General features: G+C 38.6%; 2 protein-coding genes across 7 annotated transcripts; one reads left to right on the plus strand and one right to left on the minus strand.

The window, feature by feature from the left end:
- The first annotated feature begins 527 nt into the window (after window positions 1–527).
- On the plus strand, window positions 528–27,276 carry LOC110827075 (uncharacterized). 6 transcript variants are annotated; one of them, XM_087342861.1, is made up of 5 exons: window positions 528–775; window positions 8,021–8,058; window positions 18,941–21,636; window positions 23,646–23,911; window positions 24,584–27,276. In XM_087342861.1, exons 1-5 carry the CDS (start codon window positions 543–545, stop codon window positions 24,909–24,911), a joined length of 3,561 nt encoding a protein of 1,186 aa, XP_087198987.1. In that variant the 5' UTR covers window positions 528–542; the 3' UTR covers window positions 24,912–27,276. The 6 variants fall into 6 exon arrangements, with proteins under 6 accessions (XP_087198987.1, XP_087198989.1, XP_021914066.1 ...); XM_022058374.2 differs by lacking the exon at window positions 528–775 and adding an exon at window positions 3,457–4,275; XM_022058375.2 differs by lacking the exon at window positions 528–775 and adding an exon at window positions 4,356–4,736.
- On the minus strand, window positions 11,153–17,144 carry LOC110827076 (uncharacterized). Its single transcript, XM_022058376.2, has 4 exons — window positions 16,823–17,144; window positions 14,343–14,499; window positions 13,150–13,453; window positions 11,153–12,389 (listed from the first exon to the last, which is right to left on the minus strand). Exons 1-4 carry the CDS (start codon window positions 17,001–17,003, stop codon window positions 12,129–12,131), a joined length of 903 nt encoding a protein of 300 aa, XP_021914068.1. The 5' UTR covers window positions 17,004–17,144; the 3' UTR covers window positions 11,153–12,128.
- Window positions 27,277–27,973: the final 697 nt, after the last annotated feature.

Raw genomic sequence — 27,973 nt, forward strand, 5'->3', positions numbered from 1 at the left:
CAACGGACAAAAACCCACACCGCCCACCATGAAAGCTTGAATCGCCCACTAGTGGGCGGTAGGGACTAGGTTGACGACCCCTGCTCTAGTGCGTCTACACGGTACATTTTTATTATCTACACGTTGAGGTATACCTGAGAGGCGCGTCTGTTCAGGCATACCTGGCAGGTATACCTGTACGTGTGTAGCCTGCTTAAGGGATGTTGACTAGACCTGCAGGAAGCAATAAAATCTTCTCCACCCTTGTACAAGCTGTTTCTGAAGTAAGTAGTCCATTACATTTCTGAAAATTACGAAAATTGAGCGAAACAGCTTGGTATGAATATCTTCGAAATGCAAACCAGTCATACAAAATGAATGTCATTTTCGTGTTTAGCAGCTTAAAATTAGTAAAAAAAAATTGGTTAGTTTCATTTCCGATATATTTTGGCTGTTGAACAGTGTAATCTTACGCTCAGGCGATCATGTTGAAAATAGCATATCTCTGCAATCTGACCAATATTTAAACTATTTACTCAGGAAAACAGCTAAAATCTCAGGCTATGTGGGTGAATGACTTTGGTTTTATAGCTGTAAATTTAAGGCGGGAAAAGAGGGAAGGATATGGTAGGGCAGTGCAATCTCGCAAACAAGGAAGACCTTCACAAATCCTTCCTCTGCACGTCTCACAGCAAGAAAAAAAATGTGTCCTGTGTCAGAAGAATAAGAAAAGGAGGGAAACAGTATATTGGTGCCCAGACTATGGAGAAATTCTGAGCTTCACTCGCCGACAGTGGTAAGTCTACACATAAAAATACATTTCTTACTGAATACAATACGAGACAGTATTGAAAATTTCAGAACGATTGAATTGATAATATGTTCCAAAAAAGCAATTTTGTAAGAAGTACCCGGCTTGAGGGGTTAATTACGGAAAAATAATGCAACTAATATCACTTCCTGCGTTTATTTTTATCTAATAATAGTGATATGTTCTATTCAGTTTCAGACTCTCGTGATTCTGTAGGATTTTTAATGGCATATTTTGAAGTGGAATTGAAAAACAATGGTGATAAAGCACCCTTTACTTTCTGTTTATTCCGACTGTTATTTTTAGTTCTATTTACTTCATGATCTTAATCGAACAATGCGAGGAGTTATTTGCTGGAATGATGTATGTTCCCAGCCCAAAGCAAAATTGTATTCACACAAAAATCGGCATGTGTGCATTGGTTTGTGATTTCACTAAAAAGTAAAAAGAAATAATAACAGTAAAAATAAAATTAGTAACTTGATCTGTTAAAAACTGTAGCTACTGGGACTCTTGTCCCGGTCTGCTTATCCAGTAGTCAGGGCAGATCTGTGCGTTCACGTCCAATAGGATCATAGGGGAAGCAGATGAAGTATGTATCCATACTAAAAACATTTGTTGTGATGGAAGGCGAAACACAGTTTAGTCCCGCTACTGCACCTTACATAGATCCGTAACTCTGAGTAGCATGTATATTTCAGTTATGACGAAGGAATAATGAAGATAACGTAATTTTCTGATACATTTTCGAATAAGAGCATCTTCATTGCGTTACTTTTACTTATCAAACCCGTTAAACAATAGAATTTCAACAGGACCTGTTCAGCATATCAGTGACTGTTAGTAATACTGTTCTACTGAATAAATGTTTTGTCACCCCTTGTAATTCAGATTCGTGATTTAGATCGATGCCATGATGGGGGCGCGCGCGTATGTCGGAGTACCAACATTTTATTGACTTTGATTGTGCCACTAGAACCATGGAAATACTTTGAATGGTAGTAGTCACATTTTATGGTCCGTTGTTTTTCTTAAATCAGTGTTGTTTGCAGCATTGCCTATATAATGCTGAAAATACACAGTATATGAACTACTGCATCGTAAGTCACTTAGTAGGTTTATCCATGGACAACCAACAAGGACCTCGTTTAGTCGTTACCTAGCAACGAATATCCCATTCTATTTTGGTCGATGATGGAACTCCACGGTTTACAGTTTTTCGGGTGGGGGGGAACTAGAGTGGGAGAACAGTCTCACTCATTACGCCTGCGGCCTGCAGAGAGAGAAAGAGAGAGAGAGAGCTTATTTCCAAAGCCTGTTAGGAACTCAAAAGTAATTTGAAACTGCGGCATGAGTGGGGCAAATGGAGGAAATGAACAAGAGATATTTGCCAGGCCTCCCGGGGCGGGCAGAGGAGAGGGAAAACCAAACAAAGGCCCCGACCATGGAAATTCATATTTATTATCTACATTTTAACGTGACTCTGATAATACATAAACAGTTCTACTTCTGGAAGTGGGAAAAGAGTCATGTTCTCCCAATTCCGCGCAAGCTCTGCAAACAATAAATGAGTACCCGTGAGTAAACAAGATAATATTATCGTTATTGTAGATAAGTATTGCGATTGATAGCAAACACTATGCCCATTGGTAGTATCCGAGTATCCGTTGTGAAACTACTGCAGACAGAGCGAGGGCTAGGAGAGCATGTGGGTAATCATAAAATCGATAGCCACAAACAGCAGAACCAGTCCGTGTGACGAAGATCTATAGTTTGAAAATAAATCCTAACTTGGTTGGTGCGCTTGCAAACTTGCAACAGCAAGCAAGCGCTTCGTTTTGCCCGGGCTAGGTATAAGCTCAATCGATCTGGCCTAGAACCCTAGATCAGGCCTGGGGCAACTTGGCAACATTACCTTCTAACTTCATTATGCAACAAGCAAGGAGGCATTTATCTTTATCTGCTTCTGGTTCACGTCAAGTTCATGACGGCAAAGCCTAATTAAACTGCGGTAATGGTCCCTATAAATTACATTCATATATATTAGTTGGAATGTTCAAACATGCTTGTATTACACACACACACACACAAAATTACCAAAAAATGAAACATTATTAAGAATATGCGGTGCGAAGATGGCTGTAACGCCATGTAGTCTGGTAGAATTTATCAGAGTTTCAGATGACTGTCCTGCTTCCATCATCAGGACCCAGAGAATCTCAAATCCTACTTAAAATGCAGTTCAACTGTGGTATTGGTATCTTTCAGAAGGCAAAGTTCGTATCAGCATTGAAACTGAGTAGAAATGTTAAATTATATTTACAAATATTTTTAATCCCATGTATTGTTCACAAATGACAAATCCAGTGATGCCAGTTGCTACAAATATATCTTTGATATATATACAGAATTACAAACTCATTACGGAGCGTTGTGCAGAGATACTCCTTCCATTTTCATGAACATGTTTCTGCTTAATTCTGCAATTCTCATCTGTTATGAGTTGCGAATTATTATTTGTTTCTTCCATCAAGAAATTGGTCTGATGTTGAAGCACAAAATTTCATATCGGGTTGGATACTACATGAATGAGTGCAACGTGTCTGAAAATATGATATACGTCGCTCTGCTCTACAGCCGTCCGCCTATTGTTATACTGTGAGTAGCTTGGAGTAATATCCGTTTCCGAAACGCAGGTACTCTGGCAAGAACGGAGAAATGTCAGTTTCGCATGGAGTAAAAATAAATTCTTAATACAATGACGTCATAATAGCAGTTTGGGCGTTTCAACAGAATTGACAGCTTTTGCTCCCAGTCCCTTCTCCCCCACCACCTGCTTTCAACTCGTGATAAGCACTAGACAAACTCCCTTGAACAACCATTTGCTTCCCCTATTCTACCATTTGTATTAATGCCGCATGGGAGTGGCGAAGGGATTGAGCACGGTAGGAGAAAGCCAACGGAACTGCTGTTTGCCAAGCGTCAAGTGTTCCTCTCCACCTCACCCCGCCATTATATGGTTCGTGTTGGCTCGGTTCAGGGCTGTTCTCGTTCTCTCGGCTATGATCGTCGGCGAAAGTCTCTTTGTTCTACTTTGAGACTATTTTATCCCAGAGTTTCGACCTTACAAGTATATGTTTATCTGTGATGAACACTTTTTTTTTCTGTCTCTGTGCACGGCTTGTATGTTCCGTCACGCAATATGTCTTCTAAGACCAACAACAGACTATTCCATTCCTTCGTCTCATGGGTAAGGAAGGATGCACATCTAAGCGAGTGAGAAGCACTGACCGCTGAAGTTGAGCTGGTGAACACGAATTCAATATCTTGCTGTAGTCCTCGGCGTCTACTGTTTTGTTACACAGCAAGATAGTCAGTGCTGTGTTAGATCTTCAACCGTTTGGATTTCGAAATAGTGGAATTTGTATTTCATTTATTTCGTGTTTGTGTTTGGCAGAGTTGAGCGATGTTCGTGACATCTATCGGTAAGTGTTTATATGTATACCTATTAGCCTGTATCACTCTTTAATGAACTACTAATACAAATTATTCGTGTTTCCTGAAGGTCATTCGTAATATACAGCTGAATACGTTCCCATATAATCAAATACATATTAAATAAGTCTAAAATATTAGATTGCGAACCAGTAGCATGTTCTGTAATCTGAACTTATTTGAGGTCGTGTGAAGGGTACCGTGCAGTCGATCTATTCTAGAAACCTGTCCCTAGAAGCGTTCGCCGCACGTACCGTTACGGCCGTCACGGCCATGTTGGTTTAGGTTGATTGACGGGGCAAAGCGGGAGATTATTTCAGTTATGAAACTGTGTTCATTTGTTGACTGAACTACCCACGCTGCGCAATACAACTTTCTTGGTTGTTTTTCGGTGTACTGAACGGTTCGGACGTTTCCGTAGTTTGTGAGCAGTTCTGTGTAATGGGTTTCGGTAAGAATTTTCGTTTTGAAATTTGGTTAGTTTATAAGTGTAGTTGTGCCTAGACATGAAAACTTCAAACACCGGAATTTTCAATTTCTGTGCACAGATTAACGTTTTTCTTATCTGGTTCACCGTTTGAAGCATCGTCATTCTTTCAGAGTTGAAGAAGGATTATTTATTTCTCCCATTATAATTAATCCTTTTGAACGTTTAAGGTACAAAACAAGATTATCAGTGGCAACCGTCATCAACAAGGAGTGATTAATTTTTAAGACTTTTGGATTCTTTAGTTGCCATTAATAAGTCCATCATAATTTTTGTTAAAGAAAGCTGTTGTTCTTAGTATGCTGAGATGCACATGAATTTTTATTAGTAATGAATTTTTTCAGTCACTGTCTATTTGAATTAACCAGTGGTAACTATTAACAACTTGTGCAATATAGATCCATTTCATTAACTGCTTGAAACAGTGTCTGAAACGCTAGTAATCGTTCAGTTACTCAAGAAATGTTCCACCTTTTGTGGAAAGCAAAGGTTCATTACCATGCTCACATTGAGTGTTACTGGACCCTCTCATGAGCCAGCTGAATCCAGTCCACATTCTGATACCTAATTTCTTGAAGTTCCATTATAATATTCTTGTGTCAGTGCTGAGGTTTCCCATGTTTTTCTTTCTTTCAGATTTTCTGTTTGTGTGCATTTTTCATCTCCAAAGTGCCCAACTCTCCTACTTTATTTGCCTACCCCAATAATATTTAGTGAAGAGTACAGATTTTTTATGGAGTTCCATTAAGTAAATTCTGGCAAAGTAAATGACCAATTTTCGTTTCTCGTGGGAGTCCTTACATTTTTCATCTTGATGTTCTGGGTTGTGACACTGTGTGAACATACAGGAAGATGCCAATGTTTCAGAGAAACCTACTGTTTCCATCTGTAGGGCTGAAGATTGAGACAGTATGTTTATCTGAAACTGTATCTGCCTGTGAGTCCACATGCCATTACAACCCATAACAACAATGTTGACATCCTTACTGCGATGAAAACTGCAAATCTCACATGCATGCATCTCCTTTTAAACACTGAAGATTGTGGTGAAGCTTTCTATAGGGCCATGTTAAGGTCACTGGCTAATGGCACTGGATACTGCTTATTAACCTGAAAATGTCCTGTCCCATGAAGTCTGTCATTGCTGGCAGCAACTAGAAGTTACCTGATGCATGGTATGTCCGGCCCTTCTTTTATTCCACTGCATAAGAAGGGCTGGACACAGTGCTGTGGGAATTAGAGAACTATTTAATTGATATCACACGCCAGTAAAATTCTTCAAAATATTATTCATGAACGTCTGAAATACTACCTAGATAGAGAAATATCACCAGAACAAGCTGGCTTTGTGAAGAATAAAGGAACACGTGAGCAGATTCTCAGTATCAGACAATTGAAAAATGCAGAGAATTTAACACCCGTTTAGTACAGTGTTTCCTGGACTATAGCAAGGCATTTGATTGTGTTAGATGGAAGGAACTGTGGAATGTGCTGGAAAAAATGAGTCTTCCAGAGCACCTTATCACCCTCATTAGAAACATGTGTGCTGATAGCAAGGCAGTAGTTAGACTGGCTACCACAATGTTGGGTCCCTTTGAACCTTCTAAAGGAGTTAGACAGGGATGCATTCTATCACCCACTCTATTTAATATTTACGGAGAATATATCATGAGGAAAAGTCTGGAGGGTTGGAATGGTGGAGTTAAAGTTGAAGGGTGACGAATCAACAACCTGAGATTTGCTGATGATACTACACTTTGTGCAGAATCGGAAGCTGAAATGAAGTAACTGTTGGAGAGAGTTCAGGAGGAAAGTGAGAGGCTTGGCTTGTCAATTAATAACGATAAGACAAAGATTATGGTAATAGATTGAGCTGAGTCCCTGCCACAAACAGACTTACTGCCAGAGTATGAAAAAAGTGGATCGTTTTATCTACCTAGGTTCCATCGTTGGAAAAGGTGGTGGCTCTACTGAGGAAATACGTCGAAGAAAAGTACTAGCTAGAGAGGCTGTATCAAAGCTGACTGTGATTTGGAAGGATCACAATATAAGTAGATGCACTAAACTGAGACTGTTGAAGACTCTGGTGTCTCCAATTTTCCTGTATGGTGCAGAAACGTGGACAATTAAGACAGAAGAAGAATCAATTCTTTTGAGATGTGGGCATACAGGAGAATGCTGAGAGTATCATGGATGGAGAAAGGAACCAATAACTCGATACTCAACGAACACTATGTACAGAAGAGACTGTCCTCCATATGCTATCAGCGAATTCTGCAGTTCTTTGGGCATATTGTACGGCGACAGGATGATAGCCTGGAAAAAATTATTGTCCAGGGAAAGGTTGAAGGGAAAAGATAACGCGGAAGATCCCCAAGGTGATGGGTGGACCAGGTGGAAGAGAAATCAAATCTAGCGCTGGGCCTCCTACTCGGAGAAGTAGAAGATCGGGACCGATGGAGACATTGTGGAACGTGTCTAATGATGGGTCACCAACTTTCAACATTGAAAGCCAAACTAATGATGATGTTCAATGTGAAGGGTGCCGTCACATGAGCTCAGTATTGTTGTTCAAGCACTTCCTAGCACATGTTTAAACAAGTGTCTTCTGGTTGTAGATAAGTATCTGGAGCATCCATTTGATTTTGTCTGTGCCCATTTTAAGGTCTTCATGCAAAATTATGTGCACAAGGCATACAAACAGTGGATGAATTTTCAGCATTGATTGGCATAATCAATATTGCATAATCATCCACTGTTATTCATCCCTTCTCCATAAACTTCTCAACATAGGCAACACTGGCCTGAGAACAATGTTCATGTTTTTGGTTCATATCTCTCATTCTTACACAGTTCTTGCATATCCATCCATCTTTATAATTCTACATATCCATCAGGTCTTTGGGACACACCTCCAACATTTTTGTGTGAATTAATGGTGGGACTATCAGGTTAGGTTAGTGCAGCTGTTGCAGTGAGAAGACTTCATTTTTGCTCTCAGATAACATTGAATGTTATATGGCTGTGCTATTCATTGATAATGATTCATGAACTGTGTACATGGTATAACATGACTGATAAGATGATCATGAATGCTGAATTTGGAAGGATGTGGGAGTGGACTTTTCAATTTCTATGGTAATATATTATTTTCATGCAGTGAATGAAGAAAAATATGAAAAGGCAATTAATTTAAGGTAAACTGTAATGATAGAGTTGTTTCTGATATGGTTTTTGTTACTTTATAGGGTGGCCATGAACAACTCCCCAGCAACATCAGCTTCTGGTAAGTTATAGCAAGTGTTCCCATAACACAGATTTTGTTGAAAATGTGCTTGAAGTGTTTTGTGACCAAATACATATTGTGTACTGCCTTTGGCAGTTAAACTATTGTGGCATGATGTGGTTAGTTTAAGTGCCAACAGCAATGCAGTTACCAGGTACATTTGGTTATAAAAGTATTTATTGAATTATTTAAGTTCCCTGATTTTTTAATTATGATTGGTTGTTGAAAACATGAAAATATCGTACTTCAAGACTGAAAATTTGTGTATAAGCAATCAAAAGTATGATTGTTTTAAGTGTTGTTGCTCAGAAAGAAACCCTTTTATAATTTTTAAATTATAAAATACTGAAATGAGTATATTCTTGTAATTTATAATGATGATTTCTGCAAATTCCTTCAACATTTATAACTTGGTATGTTACAGTGTGATAAAGGAATTTGCCTTGTGGTTAGTGCATTGAGGTGGGCGAGTGATGGTGAATCTTTTGTTTATAAAATAAACTTATGTCCACATCCATGGCAAGCAGGATATTGGTAGCCACCAGTAGACTGGACATAAACCTGTGCAACTTCTTCCTTTCAGGTTACCTTAAGGAAAAATTGTTTAAAAAACCTCAGTAATGCAACTCAGGGCTTTGATTGTTCAAATGTGTGGTAAAATTGCATAGGTTATGTGGCATCACGTGATCGTGAACGTAGCCTTTCATGTTTCATAAGTTGCACGACAGAATAGTAGTTGTATGAACATGTAATCCATAAGGGAAAAATCTTCATGAATTATTCTTTGTGTTCATAAACATAAATTTACCATTGTATGAATGTATATCAATGCTTTTATTTAGACTTCAATCAGATATCATTTCGTGCACCACTCTGTATGTGCAGAAACAGGTTACAAAATTATATCGGTGGAGTAGTGGTTTGCATGCTTGCCACTGGACCCAAGGTTTGCGGGTTCAAACCTGGCCGAGGTCAATGGATTTTTGAGGGTGATAAAAATCTGTAGCACAACTTCCTTTGGAGGGGAAGTAAAGTCAGCTGTCCCATGTGGTAGATTTATGGCATGTATAAGAACCTTACGAGCATGATACGAGATGTTTTGTAAGCAAAATTCAGCAGTAATTTCTCACCCAAATCTCCTGATTCACTATGAGATGGCTCTAGCAGACAAATCAGGATTGAGTAGAAATTTTGCAGAGGCAGTGGGCTTGTCACTCACTATTCAAACGCACCCTACAAGACTAATAAGGACAAGTTGCCTTGAGCAACCGTCCCAGAACAGGTCAATAGGCCCAATCCTTGTAGTAGTTGATTTATAATGTAATTTTGATTCTCTACATAGGAAAGGGAAATAGGAGTCATAACTTTCTTTTCATACCAATTGTTTGTTTTAATATTAAATTACTTTACAGGTTGTCTTTTGTATTGAAATCTACTGTTTTGAATTCAGACCAAAGAAAACTCCCACAGTGCACAGGGAATTACTGCTCTAGACAAGTGTTTCCCAAATTATTTACTCCACGGAAATCTTTTGGCTTCAAAATATACTGCTGGGACTCTAACCCATACATAAAATCATACATAAACAAGGAATCTTCCACCATTAGAAGGCACTACATATTCTTACATCCAATTCCTTTAGACCTGAACTCCAGTATAGAGGATTAAATACCCCAGATTATATCTGAAGGACACTAACACCATGTCTGGTCTGAGTATGTTTTTGTTAATGAAATATATATTAATCATGGTGATAATATAAAGCTCAATTGTTGTATATCTTACATGGTCTGTACATCAGTAGAGTTCAGGACAGAAGTACGAGGTGCGATCGGAAAGTTTAAAGACTGTGTCAATAGAGGGCGAACCGGATGTAGTACGAGCTTCTGCCGCTAGGGGGTGCGGCCTACATTCATAGTGAATCAGTGTGCCAGCCGGCATCATCGAATTAGCATTTGTTTCTTAGTTACGGGCGTTTTGGTAGTGCATTACACCGACCCTCCTGCGATTTCGGAATGGCGTGTGCATCAAATTTTGCCAAAGACTCGCCAAAACGGCTACGGAAACCTATGAAATGCTAAAGCAAGCATTTGGGGAGTCCGCAATGGGTCGTGCACAAACTTTTGTGTGGCATTCACGTTTTAAAAATGGCCGAACCTCTGTCGATGATGGCGAGCGTTCTGGACGACCATCTTCGAGTACAACGCCCGAAAATGTTACGAAGATTCGGCAGGCCATTCACGAAGATCGACGTCGTACCATCAACGACTTGTGCGACATTGTTGGGATAGGCTATGGGACCTGTCAGCTGATTCTAAAGGAAGAACTCCACATGCGACGCATCCTGTCTGAGGACCAGAAGCAGAATCGACTTCTCGTTTGTCAGGAGCTCAAAGATCTTGCAAGAACCGACCCCAACTTCCTTTCTAAGCTCCGTGTGACTTCTTCCTCTTCCCAAAGATGAAAATTCAGCTAAAGGGAAGGAGATTTGAGACGATAGAAGAGATTCAGGCAGAATCGCAGATGGTGCTTGACAGGCTGACAAAGAAAGATTTCCAGGGATGCTTCCAGGCTTGGCAGCGGCGCTGGGATCATTGTGTTCACTCCCAGGGGAACTACTTCGAGGGTGATGGATGAATTTAATACCTGAGATAAGTGTACGGGTTTTTATACGCGCAGTCTGGAAACCTTTCGATCGCACCTCGTAGATTTACCAGTTCACATATATACTTATTTTTTTTAGATGCAGTTATGGAATGACATTTCCTGTAAATTTGAATGAAATTTAAATTACATGTTAAAAAAGCTGTATGTTGAAATCATGTTATTTTACTTATATGTTCAAGAAAGGTTTCTTAAACATGTGGAAAGGAAGTTACAGCCTTTTTTCAGAGGTGCTTACTGCCTCTGGTCATTGAGTAAGCTGCACATGAGAAAGTGTGTGGACAAATAGGAACGTGCCAGACAGGTTGAAACTTATTTGATCCATTGGATGAGGAAAGAAGGATCAAGGTGAGGACAGGCAAAGCAAGTGACCATAGCTTATGGGGGGTCTGAAACATAAATGTTAGAAGAAACTGAACAAAGTTGCAAGTCCTTAAAATACTACATTTATCATGGTTCCAAGACATTAATATCCTTTTGAACCTTTGAAATCGAAGTTCCATCAAAATAATACTTTAAGATTCAGTTCTGATGGCAAAGAAAACACTTTTCTCCATTACAAAGATCAACTGGTTCATCCTGTTTAGCAAAAATAGCAGTTTACTCTGAGGATTGTAGGAAGCCTGTAAGTATACTGCTGGAAAAATGCAGCATTACCGATTGTCTAAGCAAGTGATAAGTATCATATATATCTTCACATTTGTCTATGTAATTTCTTTCTCCAACCATTCTAACGTACATAGAAGTCTTCTTGGGCAGTCACACATACATTGTTTCAGTGTGTCTACCTGCAGCATTACGGTTGATGTGATGAGTTATATGACTGCCCATTATATTTGTACCCACAGCTGGCTCATCACATCAACCATGATGGACGAGACATTCTCCAAAACATTGAATTTTTGTAACCCCAAACTTACATGACTGATTGCCCATGAAGACTTAATTGTATTCAGTTGACAAGAGAGCTTCAAATCTAATATCATGTGCAGAATTCTAATTACTGTGAATCATTTTATAGGAGGATCATGAAAACCCGTGCAGTCTGGTCACCAGACTGAAGTGATGAGGGTGTTTATTGTGAGGTGGTAAACAATTACACTTTATAATTCAGGCATCAGCTGAACTAATAATGTAACACATTCAGCTTGATAAACTGTTATGGTCTCACAGACCCCTGGTTGTTTAAGGGTTAGCCCTGACTTGCTGGTTGGAGTAACATTTTTTATTGGTAGGATTCAAATTACTTCATGAAGACCAAGGCCATTTAGGTTTCAGGCATAATTTCAATAGAAATTTGATTTTAACATTGGCATTCATGATATCTGCCTTTACAAAATTAAATGAGGAACTCATTCTCTCCGAAATGCAGGCACTGCTGTAGACCATGGGGTCATCAGTTAAACTTATGAATTTTGCATAAAAATGATGTCACTATTGTAACCAGATTGTACAGTGGTTGTACTTGAAGGCACTTGGTTCAAGAACTGTACATCATACATAACTTGCTGAATACGTAATTTTGCTAAAGCTTTCCTTTGTGGACTGAATCTTCGCAATGATGCAGCCACACTGAGGCAGAATAATTCATCTTCATCTGGAGTCGGTTTTCGAGATCCTGGAGGATCCCCATGAAGGCTGAAATGTGTATCCTCACTGGATTCATCCTGTTGACAGTAAATTGTTAGTTATATTGCCAAGTGCATTTGAGGATTTAGTTACAATTTTATAAATAAAGTGTTTCCTTATTTCACTCATACATTGGAGGAATACGGAGGAGGTTTACATGGCAAGTGAATTACTGACCACTATATGTCACTGAAAAGTTTATGGATTGATGTCCAATAAGGGCGAATTCTAGATATGGTTAAGAATATAGTGAATTTGTATATACTATGAGACTATTCCCATTACACATATCTCTGATAATCAGTACTATATGCATAGTATTCTTAATGGTTTCTGATACATGTACAAAATTCTTAGTTGAAGTTATGATGAGGATGCCATCAGAATAAATTTTTAAAAATTCCATTGAAACATAAATAAGTTTATGAAGGTGAGGAAATTTTCAGTTAAAGTCTGTTTGGATGTCTTGATTTTGGTTCTGGTAGATTCTACTTCCATAATGTTTAAACATTTTACATTTAATTCTCTGTTATGTATCCCTCATTGAGCTTAATCTTTACTATGTGGACTCTACAGAAATAAATTCAAAGCTTTTAAAAGTATGAGGATCATTTATGCCAAGTGATTGGGTTCAGGTCTGCAAGGTTTTAAACAGGGTTTGGTGAAAGTCAGTGAAGCAGTACTGTAGAGATTCACCTTTATGACCATGATCATTACCAGCAATTTATTTACGCTAGTAATTTCTTATTTTTCATTGTATATATTCTTGGTTGAGAACGGTGACTTGGATTCTCTTACCTGATGTGTGGTCTGATCTAATAAACTTCTCAATCTAGAGGTGGGAGGCCCATCATCGCCATAATCTTCATCCCTATCACCTGGATCTTGTTTAATTCTCATGGGTTCAATATTTATGCTGTTGGAAGGTGAATTGAGCTTCTCACTGATAGTTGTTGGATGAAAGACATGAGAAGGTGAGGCTTCAGGTGTTTCAAGTATCACATTAACCTGTTCTGGTAATGGGCATGGTAAGATTGGCTGCAGGTTATGTTGAACATATTCAGCCCTGACTTTTGAACTCATCTTTCTGGTGTACACATCTCTGTGAATTTGAGAAACATTTATATATAATTCTTGTCAAGAGGAAACTGTCAAATTCCCGAAACAGCACAAGGAAATTAGGATCTTTGCATGTGAGCTTATTGAATTTATAATATGCTTGACACTAGTACCTTTGTTGAGGGTGACATTTGCAAACTGTGTTCCTTGCACATTTCTTGCAATCTTTCTGAAAGCCAGCCCACTGATTATTTGAATAACAAACAGTTGAGGCACAAAGTTTTGTGATGCATTCAATCCTAAAATCTAATTGACGAAGTACCAAGCCATTTGTCCAAACAAATAGGAAGATACTTCCTGCAGTGCAAAGGAAGTGTGTGCCATCGTTCAGATAATCTACTGTGTGATATGTGGTGGCAATAGAATTCCATTAGGGCAATAAGCTTATGGAATTAAGTTCATATTGTTGTTTCAAACAATTTTTAATACATTTCTTTTTAAATAGGCATTTTCTGATACAGAGATGCCCAACAGGTATTTCTAACCTTGACCAGCCATTATGAAAATCTGACAGGTTCCAAATCATGTTACGAAGCCATAAACCATCTGACAGTAGCCAAAGAACTCTTCCAAGGAATACATTTCTATGCATGTACATATTCAAACAGGCCTTTGGCAGGCCCCTGTAGTATCAGTAGTTGATACAGAGCCATAAAATAAGTAATGAAATAATGTAAGGGCAATGTGGTTATTTTGAATTTTGAAGTCTTAGTCCAGTGCAGCTGGGTATTAAACAGGAGTCAGTACAGTCAACTGTTGAACATGTTTCAAACATTAAAAAATATGCTTTCTTGCTCCAGGAATAGTGAGCAAATTGGAAAGAGTTTGTGAAACCAACTCATACACTGGGTTATATTTATGCATTCACATACTTCCTGTGATTGATGAAGTCCCATAAGAAAGACATATCATCTAATAGAGGCCATGGATCTCTGGATCTATATGAGGCAACACCATCCAATACTAGACGCTTCTTTTCTCGCACAAACTTGTCACGCAAGCTTCGCCACCTGTTTTTTACATTGAGAGCTGTAATAAATAAAAAGTTGTACAATTTATTTTGTGATACTGATTGTCACTGCTGATGATATAAGAGATAGCAGGTACCCAGTTATATTATTATCTGGACCTAATTGGTAGTGTGATCTTACCTCTGTGGCTGTATAACAGATCTTAAGAAAAGGCTGCAAACTTTCACATTATGTAGCAAGGCTGTGTGTGATATACCAAACAGGCTTCTTGAAATGAATTATATCTGAAGTAATATATTTGGCTGGGTTTTTATTAAGACTTCGCAATGTGAAACAAAAGGCTCAACATATTCGCTTCACTGTATCTCTGTGACAAGTAAAACATTGGCTTTAAAGTATAAAATTATATCATGGGTTGTGTGTGTATATTCTTGAGAAACAGTGTGTCTTACAAGTGAAATTTTCATATAGTTAGTGAACTAAGCAGACATCTTTTGAGCCCTGTCTGTGATGTGTTTTCTCTTATTGATGCTGATCACAAGTGAATCATGAAAATGTAAAACACTTCCCTCTCTTGTACTGCTGTATTATTTCATTCTCATTGTGTTGGAAGACATACATTTTGAAATCTCCTGTAGGCACAAGTATAATTGCACACATCCTGTGGATGCTCATGTTCATCAGAAAATGTACTGTGAATACTACATACATTTATAGATACTTTATGAACTAGGATATGTACTTTTGCTGTATACTACAAATGTGATCATTCCATATTTTTGCTGTTAGAAGAAAATGTCTAGTTAGTAGTAAGGTCTAGCACTTATTTTAGCAGACATGATATTTCAGTAAGTTTGGAATTTTTCTATATTTTATGAAAAGTTTCATGACTGATAGCAAATCTCTTATCGACTGTGCCATAAGATTTTATTATTCATTTACTTTTATGGAAGTAGAAGCTCTGATTATCAAGAACAGTAGAAAAGTGTCATTTTCAGATTTCCCAGGTCAACCTTCACCACAGTTTATTTGCAGTCAGAATTTATTACATGAGTGAGTAGTCAGGTTCTTGTAGTGATTCTAGCAAATGACCTTGTTCCATGATATCCCCCTTCTGAAAAATACTTTTTGATCCTTTGTGATTGATTACCACAGATTCTGCCATCAAAAGTTCAGGTTTCTGTTTGATCCTATTTAACTTTGGAGCATTAAACTTAGGAAATATTGGAATGCCAAACTAGATTTTCAAAGGTGTGAATATTTTGTTTGCAAATTTGGTTTGGAATTAGGTATATCAATAGCCCTGTTTTTAGTTTTATCATTGTATGTTAACAGTGACACATGGTGAAAGCTTATGCATTGGCAAAGGTGAACCTTATCCTCTTTATACTGTAAGGACTTAATTTGTATTTAAAATGTAATGTGATCAAAAAGGAAATAATGGTAAGAATAAATATGAGGAACAAGGACTTCAACAAAAAAGCTACAAATATGCACACTTATAAACTTCAGTGAATATCTTGCATAAATGGAAGTTTTAGAGTGTATCAGATTTATCAAAGGAGTGAATGGAAATTATGCAGAACATTAAGCATTTGTCTAATATATGAATTATTTGCAGTATTTTTCAGTTAGCTGTAAAGCTCAGAAGAAGATTAAAAACATTAATTTAGACTTTGAACAAAGCTGACAGACCATGATTAGCATTTAGCCATGACTGGCATGAAGGTTCAGAGTACTCATACAACGCTCTTCATTTTTACGCTCTTGATTAGGATGTACAAAACAGTAACTTTTCAGTTTATTTGATATTGATGTGAAGTGCAGTCTCTGCTTTGAGGTAAAGGTAAAGTTGTCCATGCTTAATTAAACACCAGTCCCCATGAAGACTTCCTGGGAAGGGATGGTGTTCCTTTACACTTGATGGAGGTGAGTGACCATCATGCTGTGGCCACTTTATTAACCCCATGAAAATAAACCCTGTCACACATGTGGTAGGATGGTAAGTTACAGTGCTTTAAATCAAAGTACTTGAAAAGAATATTTGGACCAAAAAGCACAAAGTGAGCAATTCAGGGTATTACATAATGAGGAACTTTGTGATTTATGCAAGTCATCTTTTATTGTTGGAGTAGTAAAATCAAGGGGACAAAGAATGTAGTGAATTTTGACAGGGTAACCCGTTGCAAAACGTACACATTGAACATGTAAAAGAGGTGGAGGATAACATTAAGATGGATTTTATAAGTGAGGGTGTGTGGATCAGGCCAGAAATCATGTTCAGTTGTGTGCTTTGGTACTGGCGATAATGAATCTTCAGATTCTGCAACCAGTATTAATTCGTTATCGGTTCTACTGGAAGTAGATAGACGGTGACTTACGTTTCATGCCAAGTTCATTTGCTATCTCCAGCCATGATTTGTCCATTTCGGCACTGTCCTTGTAACTTCTTATTTTTGGATCATACAATGCGGGATGTTTTCGCACTTCGTGCACGAGCTTTACGTCCATAACGACAGCGTCTTCACAATACGTGTTCTTGTTATCAACGGACGTAGTCATCAAATATGTGTCAAAGTTTACTTTCTGCAGTTCGCACCAATATAATTGGCTGTTTGCAAGGGACTGCGAAACGGATGAGTACGTACGGACTGCGTCTGTATCCGCAACAGCCCATAGGGCTGGTGGAGGGGGAAAGGTTGGGGCTCGGGAACAGTCGTACGGCTCGCAAACGGGTCGAAACCAACTGGAAACTACGGACCTCCCGCAGTACTCCCCACCCAGCGCTAACGGATTGGAACGGTGACGTGTCGTGTAACTTCAGCTGATGTTTTTAAAGTTGTTTATGCTTGTTTGTCTCGGACGTTCATCGCTTGTCTGCGCGAGCATATCAGCCGCCATATTCCGTACGTCTACACTGCGATAGTGCGCGATTTGTACGCAGTCCCTAATTCTGGCTGTACGGTATTTCGATCGAGTAGCTGTGTTTACATTCGTCTGGTTCTGTTTTTCTTTGCACTAATGTCTGGGGGATGTTTTGTTTCTGTGTGGTGCCCAGAATTATCTATGAAAGCCCAATCTATTGCCTTAAAGCTAATTATTTTGTATAGCATTCACAGAAAGAAGGCCATTACTAATGTGTGTCTAAAATAAATCATGCAGAAATCGTGCGTTATGAATTTTTCAAGTTAAAATTAGACAGTTGCTAAGATTTAAGTAGTTACCTTGTATGCAATTTCAAATTTTAAAATATTTAAACATTCATACAGTATCTTAACATACTCACCAACTCATATGTGTTACTTGTTGAATGCCTTCACAAGGAGCAAAAAGCATGGAACTACTAAACATCATAGTTGAGGGTTTAGCTCTCCTACTTCATATTTGGGAGGTCCCAGTTTAAATCTTGGCCTATAGACTGGCTATCCTGACTGATGTTTTTTGTGATTTTCCTTAGTCCATCCAGGCATATACTGGGATAGTATCTTGACTTGGGCCATGACCACTACATTCCACATCATTTCCAATTAATTTCTCATTGTCATCTTCTCATCTAATACTATATAGTATTGATACTGAAAGCTTTGTTAAATAAATAAATGAATAATTAGGTAAGCATGGAACTACTTTACCAATCACATTTTATTTTTTATCGGTGAGGGGTAATGTAAGGAAGGTGTGATGGTAGACATAGCTTGTTACTAACTTATTGGTATTACATAGAACCTGAAGATTCTAGACAACCCTATTTAGCTTGAGAAGCTGTTAAGTCACTTAACCCAGATCAGTCCACAAGACATTTCACGCCTTTAATAGAATATATAAATTTATTACCATGTTCACAAGAACTCATGATGGTGACACTATCCTGAGGCATTTGAGTCCATTTTACACCCTCACATATTATTTATCAAACATCCATTCTAATTTTCTTATCCTTTCTAAATTTAAGGCTTCCAAATGGTCTCTACCTCTCAGGATTTCTAACTAAAATTTTGGTATGTATTTCTCATCTCTCCCATCTGTTTTACTTTCCTTGCCCATGCCACTTGCCTTGATTTGATGAAGTTCATAATATTTTTTGAAAATACAAATTTCCACAATTGTGTAAAATTGAAACAAACCACAAACTTTTGCCTCATGTGAGCCTAATTATTTTCATGGCAAATTTTACTGCAGACTACCTTTGTAATAGTTCCCTTCTTCTATCTCACATTTCTTCCAATGTGGTGGATACACTTTGCCCTTTCCTACAACTCACCACCTGTCACCTTTTGTTCTGACTGGAGCCTTTGCCCCTTCAAGAGGGCTTTCATTCTTGGAAACAGGTAGTAATTACCAGGGACTATATGAGATTTGAAGTTCTTATGGCAGTGAAGATTCAGTGTTGTCTTCTGGATTATAATCATGTCCAATGTAAATGCAACAAAGAAGCTGTACATATTTGTAATTCCAGTGGGAAGCCATACATTCAGTAATGCTCATCTTTCTTATTCCAGATGATTTGGGAAATGGGAAACTCAACAGTGCTGTGAGTGACTGGACAGAAGATAAAATTAAGGCAGCAGAAAAGCAAGAGACAGAAAAGGAACCTTTACAGTGTATAATTCAACAGCATCATAATAACTTATATTGTAAATACTGTGACAAGACCTATCATTCCTTTGTCGAATTTCACCATCATCTTCTGTACCATGTTCAGCTTCCAAATATTATTGTTCAGCGTCTCAATCCTTCCTATGTTCGGCGTATAGTTTCGCACAAAACGTCAAGAAGTGGACACAAGGGGAGAAGGCGTAATTTTGCTCGTAAACACACAAGATCATACATAGTTCCAAGAGTTAAAAATAAGGTACCTGGACCTTTGAAATTGACTCTTAAATTAGCTTCTGACGCTACTACAGATAAACCATCATTTGAAGTTGTGCCACAAAAGATTCTGTCTGGACCAGGTGGTCTGTATTTTGCAAACGGAGTTCTAGACGAAGTTAAGACGGAGGTTTTTACTGGGAGTGAAGACGTGGAGTGGAATAGTAAAAGTGTGGATGGGAAGGGAGAGGGGGCGGGATGGACGTCAGAAAGTGTGTTGGAGTCATCTGAAGAAAATAGTGGCATTAGCAAGGGGGGAAGTGTGGAACAAGACAAGAGTGAAGAAGAGGTTGGAGGGTGGAAGGATAAGGAAGTGACGAGAGATAAGTTGGAAGAGGGAGCCCAAAACAGAGAAGAAGCTACTGAGGACCCTTGTCTCAATACCATAGCTGATTCGAACTTGGATGATAACCAGCAACAAGAGGTTGTTAGTACGTGTCCCAGTCCAAGTCCAAGTGAACAGCTTCGCCCAGAATTTCTTGCTCCTGAAGAAGAATCGTGTGATAGCCTACCATCATCTCCAGCAATGGTTGAGGTCAGTGGTACAACTATAGCAGAAGCTGGCTCACCAGCATTTCCCACATCATCACCAGCACCACCTGCAACATCTGGGGACTCCAACTCCCACCATTTAGCACCTGAAGAGGATCGGCAGTCTCCGTCTGTGGATAATCCTGAAGAAGAACTGCAGTCTGAATCAGGAGGTCGAGATGAGCATAATAATGAGCAAAGTAATGAAATATCCTTACCTTCAGAAACAGGAAATTTCACTTGGAATGACATTGCCAATGTACCTGCTGCTGCTGCTGATGACCCAGTGTCTAATACAGGGACATTAGAGGAACGAGATCCTTTAATGATACCTGATCAGACATCAGCAGACCCAGGGCATGAAAATGATAATTCAGGCCCTTTAAGTGGAAGGAATTCATCAGATTCCCTGCTCCGTGGCTTCCTCTGTGATCCTTCCACAGGTGATAAGGCTATAGCAGTTACTACATCAGGTTCTGCTGTGGTTGGGAATGTACTTGATGGCTTAGGATCAGAATATATTTCATTGGAACGCCTTGGAGAAACTAGCACTTTAGCATGCTGCGATGTGTGTGGTGAACAGACATCAAATTTGGACGAACATCGGGCAAGGTCGGGACATTATAAATGTGGACACCAGGAATGTGGGAATCTGGTTTTTTCAAATCTGGGTGAATTAGCTTCTCATCAACATGTCAGTCATGGCAGCAGTGGACAGTCTTCATCACAGCCTCCATCAACTCAGCCATATTCAATGCCACATCACCAGCCACCACCTGTACAGCAATTGGCTCAACAAGTACAGCGTTTGCCAATTCCACCACCACAGCAGTTGTCTCCACATCAGATGAACCACCATTCTTCACAGCCAGTGGTGCAGCAGATGTCTCCACAGCTTCATCAGCTAATGCCCCCCCAGCAACCTTATCCTCAGCCTCCAGTTCGCCGTCCACCACCCTTGTATCGTGTGCCTGGTTCTGGTAATGTGCCTGGAACACCTCCAGGAATGCAACACCAGTATCCTAATCATTCACAGCAACCCCAGCAGCAGCAGCATATGATGCCACCACAGATGTACAGTCAACAACCTTACCCGCAGTCTCAGAATAATTACCCTGCACCTGCAGGTTCTTTGCCCACTCCCAGGCCATATAGTAACATGGGTCAACAACTAAATCGTCCACGAGCCCCATCACAACATAGTATGCAGCGGCCAAATATAGTCCAACAGCAGCAGCAGCAGCAGCCTAGAATGGGGTTACAACAGAAACGGCCAGCTGTTGTGACTAATTCACCTGGTAGCTCACCTAATAAGCAAAGAAGAATGGATGTGCTTCTACCAGACAGACATGACGATGCCGATTGTCATGTGATAGCGATGCAAAAAAGAACAGACAGTGGACCAGTGATCGGGAATGTTCAGGGTGCTACAAATAACAGTGGACGTCCTGAGTCAATGATTCACTTGACAGACTCTATTACACTGTCTGTTAGGCAGCCTCAAGGAGGTGCAGGTGTGGGCCAGCCTGTAGTAAGTGGAGGGAAAAGTAAGAGTGACGCTAAGGCTGTAGCTAACATTCTGGCTACCCGGGGCATCACAGTTACGCCTGCTGGTGGAACAGGTGGCCGTTCTGTCACACAACAGAGTCCACAGCAGCAACAAAGACAGGCACGGCCATCTCCGGCAACGCAGTCGGCATCACCGGCTGCTTCACAGCCAATTACTACCCTTAATTTGAACTCAGCCATATCTATCATAGCTCAGCCTACTGCATCATCATCCAGACAGCAGCAGGTAATAGTTTGTCAGAAATTTTGTTCTTATGGTCTACCCTCAGGCATTTAAAATTTGACCCAGAAGTTACATTTCTTCCCTCAAAAACAGTGATGTGGATCATTGCCGTTTTTGTAGTCATTTCATGGGATAGGACAAGTTTACATGTAAAGGGAGAGTACCTCAAGAACACTGCTTAATATGAAATGTGTAAGACAATTTATTGACAATGCTGTGATCAAAAGTCTGTATCAAATTTGAACTTCTAAATGTAAGCACACTGTAACTGTGTCTTGAAGTAGTCACCAATATTGTCGTGGGGTTAAGTAATTGGAAAGTACTTTTCAGTTGGCATTTGCAGCTTAAATATTAAATCAGTAAGGTAATTTGATAGGTCATATGTAGACATAGATGTCTGTCATATGTTGTTGCTAAATAAAAATGTGGTAACTACAATTAGGCTGCATGAAAAGTAGTTCAATAACAAAACATGGTAAAAAATACAAATCTTTTAATACCTGAAGATCAGTATTGCCTCAGATTCATTGCATAAGGGACACATTTATTATTGCTTTTATCAACCATGTTTATACATTGAAACCCATTTTAAAATATTTTTCAATTTAGCATGGCATGATATATGTGCATTCTTTTCAGGCAGCTTTGCAGATCTGTAGTCTCACATATCATTGGTAATTTACCTTTGGTCTGTTCTGTTCAAGAAAATTAGACCATCTATACTGTGGTATAAATTGTTAATAGATGTGGAAATTGAGGTCTTCTGGGTTTTGTCACTGTGTAGTCTTATATGTGATTTCAGTGTTTTGGGAGAAAACTACATTTTTTTTAAATACTAGTACTTACCCACAAGTGTGCATAGTGACACAACCCCATAGACTGAAATCCATGTTTTCACTGTTATAAAACCCTCAGATCTTAAATGGATATGTTGTTTATACAGTTTTTAATTGAACCCTTTGCTTTAAGGCTTGTCGCAACTCATTGAGTTCCGAACATTAGACATAACTTCCAGCATCAATACAGTACTTATTTTCAACATGTTTTTGATTATCTACCACCATATTCTTCACTTTGTGGGTTGTCTGTGAAGATGCACTCTCTATAATTTTTATTGTTTGTAGAATTGATTCAGTGAACTGCATCACCACATTCTCTGACCCATTACTGAGAAATGCTACAAGTTAAAATCAACGCATTTTCACCATACGGGCGGCCGCACACCAACTGCGTCAAGACAAGCACCAAGACATGAGACAAAAGATGCAGTCTTGCTTCATTCGTGATTCAGACTCGAGTCCGCACACCGAAGTAGCACGTGTCTGCATCTTATCATATCTTCTGTAGTTGATGACATGTCGTCATCCAGTGAGGAAGATATTTTAATGTACATGTGGCTTAAATTACGTAAAAGAAGGAAAAGGAAGTGGATTCATGACTTTAATGAGTCATGTGCTCAACATGGTGCGTACATTTTAGCGCGCGACTTGTTAAACGATCCGGTGAAATTCCAGTCTTATCAAATTTTATCAACCTCCTCCTAGTTTGAGTGGCCCAGGGACGAATAATCTTATATTACCGCGAATTTCTCAACCGTCTGCACTATTTTAATATTTATTTGCTCTTCACTCATGTCGATAACGTACACTGGTGCTGTTCCTTGAGTGCTGATGTCTCAGTCTTGACGCACAGAAAAGGAACATGCCGAGTCTTGCTGCACATGTCTGCAGCATGAAGCTGACGTCAGAATCATGACTCAGACTGGTGTTCAACGGTTTTCATAATCTCATTCGTTTCAACTGTGCTCCTTTCTTTGCGTCATGTCACAGACATTGTGTCTTGACTGTTACATGTCTTGACGCATGCCGGTGTGTGGCCTACCTACCACTAAGCATTGATACATTTTTTATGTAAGTTATTTGTGTCTGTGCTCACATGCATACATACTAGATTTTTTCTGGATTTTTTGGCTATTCATTTTTTTATTTTAAACATTGTGTGCTTCCTGACAGGGAAACTTTGCAGTGCCTCATGGACGAGGAAATGTGAGCCGGTCGCAGAAGCTTGTGGAACGTCCGCCCCGCCCTCCTACTGTAGACTTAACGGGGGATGGTCCTCCTCCACCCCCATTACTGCACAGTGTCTCAAGAGGAAGAGGCAGGGGCAGAGGTGTGATGGGGCGATATGCATGCCAAGTGTGTGACAAAGTTTTCTCAACACAAGAGAGCCTTAATCAGCATATGACTCTTCATCGTAGCCCAGGAAAACTTCCATATAGGTGGGAACTTGTTTTGATTGTAAGCCAATAGGTTTATCTTCATAGAATGAAAGAGTATGACCAAGAAATTTTGAGAAGAACTCACAAAGCCTAATTTTGTGTTGTACAGAATTCTGGTGCTGCAAATCTTATGTTTCTGATGTCATATTTGATTAGTGTAAATTTATAACTCAATAGTGTAATTCAGTTTAATTCATCGGTTTATCTCGCTGAACTTCTATGCCAATGCTCATACAATTTAATCTTAATCAGGCCAGCATTTGTTAATGTTGGTTTATGTTACAGATTATTAGTGTTGTTGACTAATATTAGTAATTTCTGTTTGGAAAGATCATTACTTGCATACAGATTTTATCTATGATAAGCATGTGAGACACATTCTCAAAGGCTTGCACCATCATCATTTGTAATTATTGACTTTGACCGGTATTTTATTCAAAATTTGTCAGTGTATTTATGATTTATTTCCTTACCAAATTACCGAATTTTGCAAAAATTGATCAGTTGGTTCGATAGTAAAAGATGGGATACATACACACAATGCATTTAACTTGCAGTGGTAGTATCCTACACAGAGTCTTATTTCCCCTGTGGTGGAAGAGTTTTTCAAAGGATACAGAGTCTGATTTTGGCAATGCTGTTGTAATAAATGAGGTTTACATTTTGTTCCAGATGCAGTCTTTGCTCTGCTCAATACCCAACACAGCAAGGTTTGCTCCAGCACAGACAGGCATATCATAAGGAGCCAGCTGTACAGCCTGGTGCTGAGTTAGCCGTACCTATAGTAGATCTGAAAGCACCAGGTGCTCTGAACCGATTGGCTGGCCTTGGTATACATCACTATGTCCCTCTGTCACAACTAGTGAGTCAGTCAGGAGGCTATTTTGGATTGCCAATAGTATCGGTGGATGGAGCACGTAACCCTGCCGTATGTAACTTGGGAAGCCTTGGTGCTTCGTCTGTGTTGTCATTAGGCCCCCTTAAACACCTAGGCAGGTAGATTTGCTCTTTCTGTTTTTGGCTGTGTATGGATGTTTCTTCAGCTGTTAAGATTACATTAGGAGTTCAGTTATGCTTATGACTGCCAAGTAAATTGTTGTTTGTATTTTTATGCATATGTGTATTATATTCACAAAGTTATTTTGTTGTTTGAAAGAGGTTATTTTGTGTTTGAAAGAGGTGCTTTCTGTTTATTTCAGTAAGGTAGTTTATTTTGTACTTCTGTTGGAAGATTTGCAGTAAATATTTGTAACTTATTGGCAGTGTAGGAGATGAAGAAATTAGTCTGTGAACAGTAATAAATTTTAAAAGAAATTTAAGTTTGCAAAGAGTTTTAAGTATCTCAGGATCACCAGCTGAGGAAGGATGTTTACCATTTAAATGTTTCCTTGTCAAGTGTGTAGCAATTGATGGTAATCTTAATGCATTTTAAGGAACTGCATTATGTAGCAACAAGATTGGTAAGACTTGGATATTTATATGAAAAGAAGCGATAAACTAAGTTTGCATTTTGTAATTTTCCTTTAATTGTGTATCAGTGTTTGAATCTCCATTAAGCTCCAGTCTAGAATGTTGATATGAGATATTGCAAACATGTTTCTTCAAATATGTAACTCGTACAAATCAACTTGTTGGTATAATATACCATAATTTAGAAGAATGCCTTCAAGTTAACTAGGAACTTCCTATTAAATAACTGAATATGCAAGTTGCCTTATGTCAGATTCGTAGGTACGCAAATAGAAACAAACCAAAACACCTTGATGTTTGATGACAGCAGGCAGTTCTTACGAGGAGCACACCAAGTTCAACAAAGATTTGTTATTGAAGAAATATGCTTTGGATATACAGTAAAACCTCGGTTCACGAATGCCTCGGATCACGAACAATTCAGTTTACGAACAAATTTTCCGAACACAAAGCGTCTCGGATTACGTACTGTGTCTCGAGTTACGAACATGCAAGCCGTCAACATCGTGGAGCGATAAGCTGGGAATATCAGCGTCGGCAGTATTCGTAGAAGAATGATCCAGCATGGGGCCAAAGAAAGACAATGATAGCAGCAAAGTGAAAAGAAAAAATACCAATATCATGATAGATGTTAAGAAAGAAATCATAATCAAACATGAAAATGGTGTTCGTGTCTCTGATCTTGCTAATTCTTTGATCCGTGAAATTTGTGCAAAATGGGGTGAGGTGCAAAGTTTCGTGGAACGATATCACCCCGATAAAGCAGTAGCAAGCCACAGCATAAACATTTTCAGTGATAATGCCATGTGTCACTTTAGAAACATTTTAAAACGTAGGCAAAAACAAATCACACTGGACAACTTTTTAGTGAGACAGAGGCCCAGTGAGTCTGATGCAGAGTCGAGTGGTGCCAAGAGACAGAAAAAAGAAAAAGAATCCCCTTCCAAACAATAACATTTCACTTCCTCACCACCTTCCACTTACGCCGTCAACTCTCCTCCAAACAGGTACGGTAAAACTAAATTAAGTTTTCGTCTATATTTGATCTGCTTAGTGTTGTGTTTATCTTATTTGTGAGAGATTTAATGGTTTCCATTGATTTTGTGTTAAGAACTTGTGCACAAAGTATTGTTGTAAAATTTTAAATAAGCAATCATCTGAGTCCAGGAACGGATTAATCCATTTTACATTAATTCCTATGGGGAAAATAGTTTCGGTTTATGAACGACCTTCAGGAACGAATTAAGTTCGTGAACCGAGGTTTGACTGTTCTTTGTATGTTGCAAATCACTTGATACATCTTCTGACTTCCATTCCAGCACTTAGTAATAAACAGTTTTTTATTTTTTATTTGAAAATGTCTGGAAACATCCATGCTGAGCCTATGTTTAATTACATTAAGCTTGTTGAGTGTTTACATGTACTCAGCTAATGACCTAGGAATGCATTAAACAAAGAGTATTTTGTATCAAACAATCTTTGATGTTCAGTTGATATTTTCACCATATAAATATATTATTTACTACCATATTTTTGTTGGCATTAAAAGAGACAGTTAATGGTATGATGACCAACAAGTCATCATCTTTACTATTATTTTAGAGCTTCCTGTGATATGTTTAGCAGCACTTTTAATAGGAGCAGCAGTCTCAAAGGTGGTACATATAAATATTATACTTCAAACAGAAAGAGCCTATGTTACCTACCATAAGAGAGTTTACTGAGAAGTGCACTTCACAAGTTGTACTGATTGTACTGACATTTCAAGCACTGTGGCTTTCTGATAGTGATAATTAAGCACTGACTTTGACTCGAGTGTTTTGTTATGTGAGGAGTGAATTCATGGAAAATGTTCAAATGTTTATACAAATACAGATTTTGTACTTTTTTATTAATGCATAGTTCCTTTTATCATTATGATTGTGACTGTTGTCATACCCATTGTATCATTCTGATTTACTAATGCTAATTAACTGCAAAAGAAGCATATTTATAATGGAAGTTACAGTGTCTTCTTAAAACAGGATTGTGGATATTGTTGACCATACTAAATATCCATGTGACTGCTACATTTCAGTTGGCTTCATTCCATGTTCCAGAGACTTGTTTAAAAGTGAAACATTTTGCGTTAAGACATTGTAGCTATAACTTCATTTAAACATGCTTTTAAAATGGCAGTTGTTCTACATGATAGTGTGTTTTTGTGATAGAAATGGCATGTGGCATGTAATTTTTTGTTTTTAATTCATAGCCATGAATGGCATAACTGAAGTTCAAGCTTAAGATAATATGAAGTTAATTTTGACAGAAACAGTTCCTTTATTAATTGTGTTAAGAATACACAGAAATAGTAACAAAAAGTATTGTTGAGTATGGAGAAGCCTGTGATAACGGAAAGGTTTAGAGAAGACATTGTGTGCCAGTAGTTCTGTGTTATCCTGTTATTTGTTTGCTGCCAGCCCTCACATTATTCTGAGTTACAGAACAAGACATGTCCAGTTTGTTTGGTTATAAATTAAAATTGTCTCTTCAATATTCTTATTGCTTGTAGTCTGTTGGACAGATATTAGTCTTGTATTGTGTTCGGCTTTA

This window comes from Zootermopsis nevadensis, unplaced genomic scaffold (assembly GCF_977971745.1).
Source record: "Zootermopsis nevadensis isolate Lab colony 2312 unplaced genomic scaffold, Znev_1.0 Znev_ptg000004l, whole genome shotgun sequence".
NCBI classification, from domain to species: domain Eukaryota; kingdom Metazoa; phylum Arthropoda; class Insecta; order Blattodea; family Termopsidae; genus Zootermopsis; species Zootermopsis nevadensis.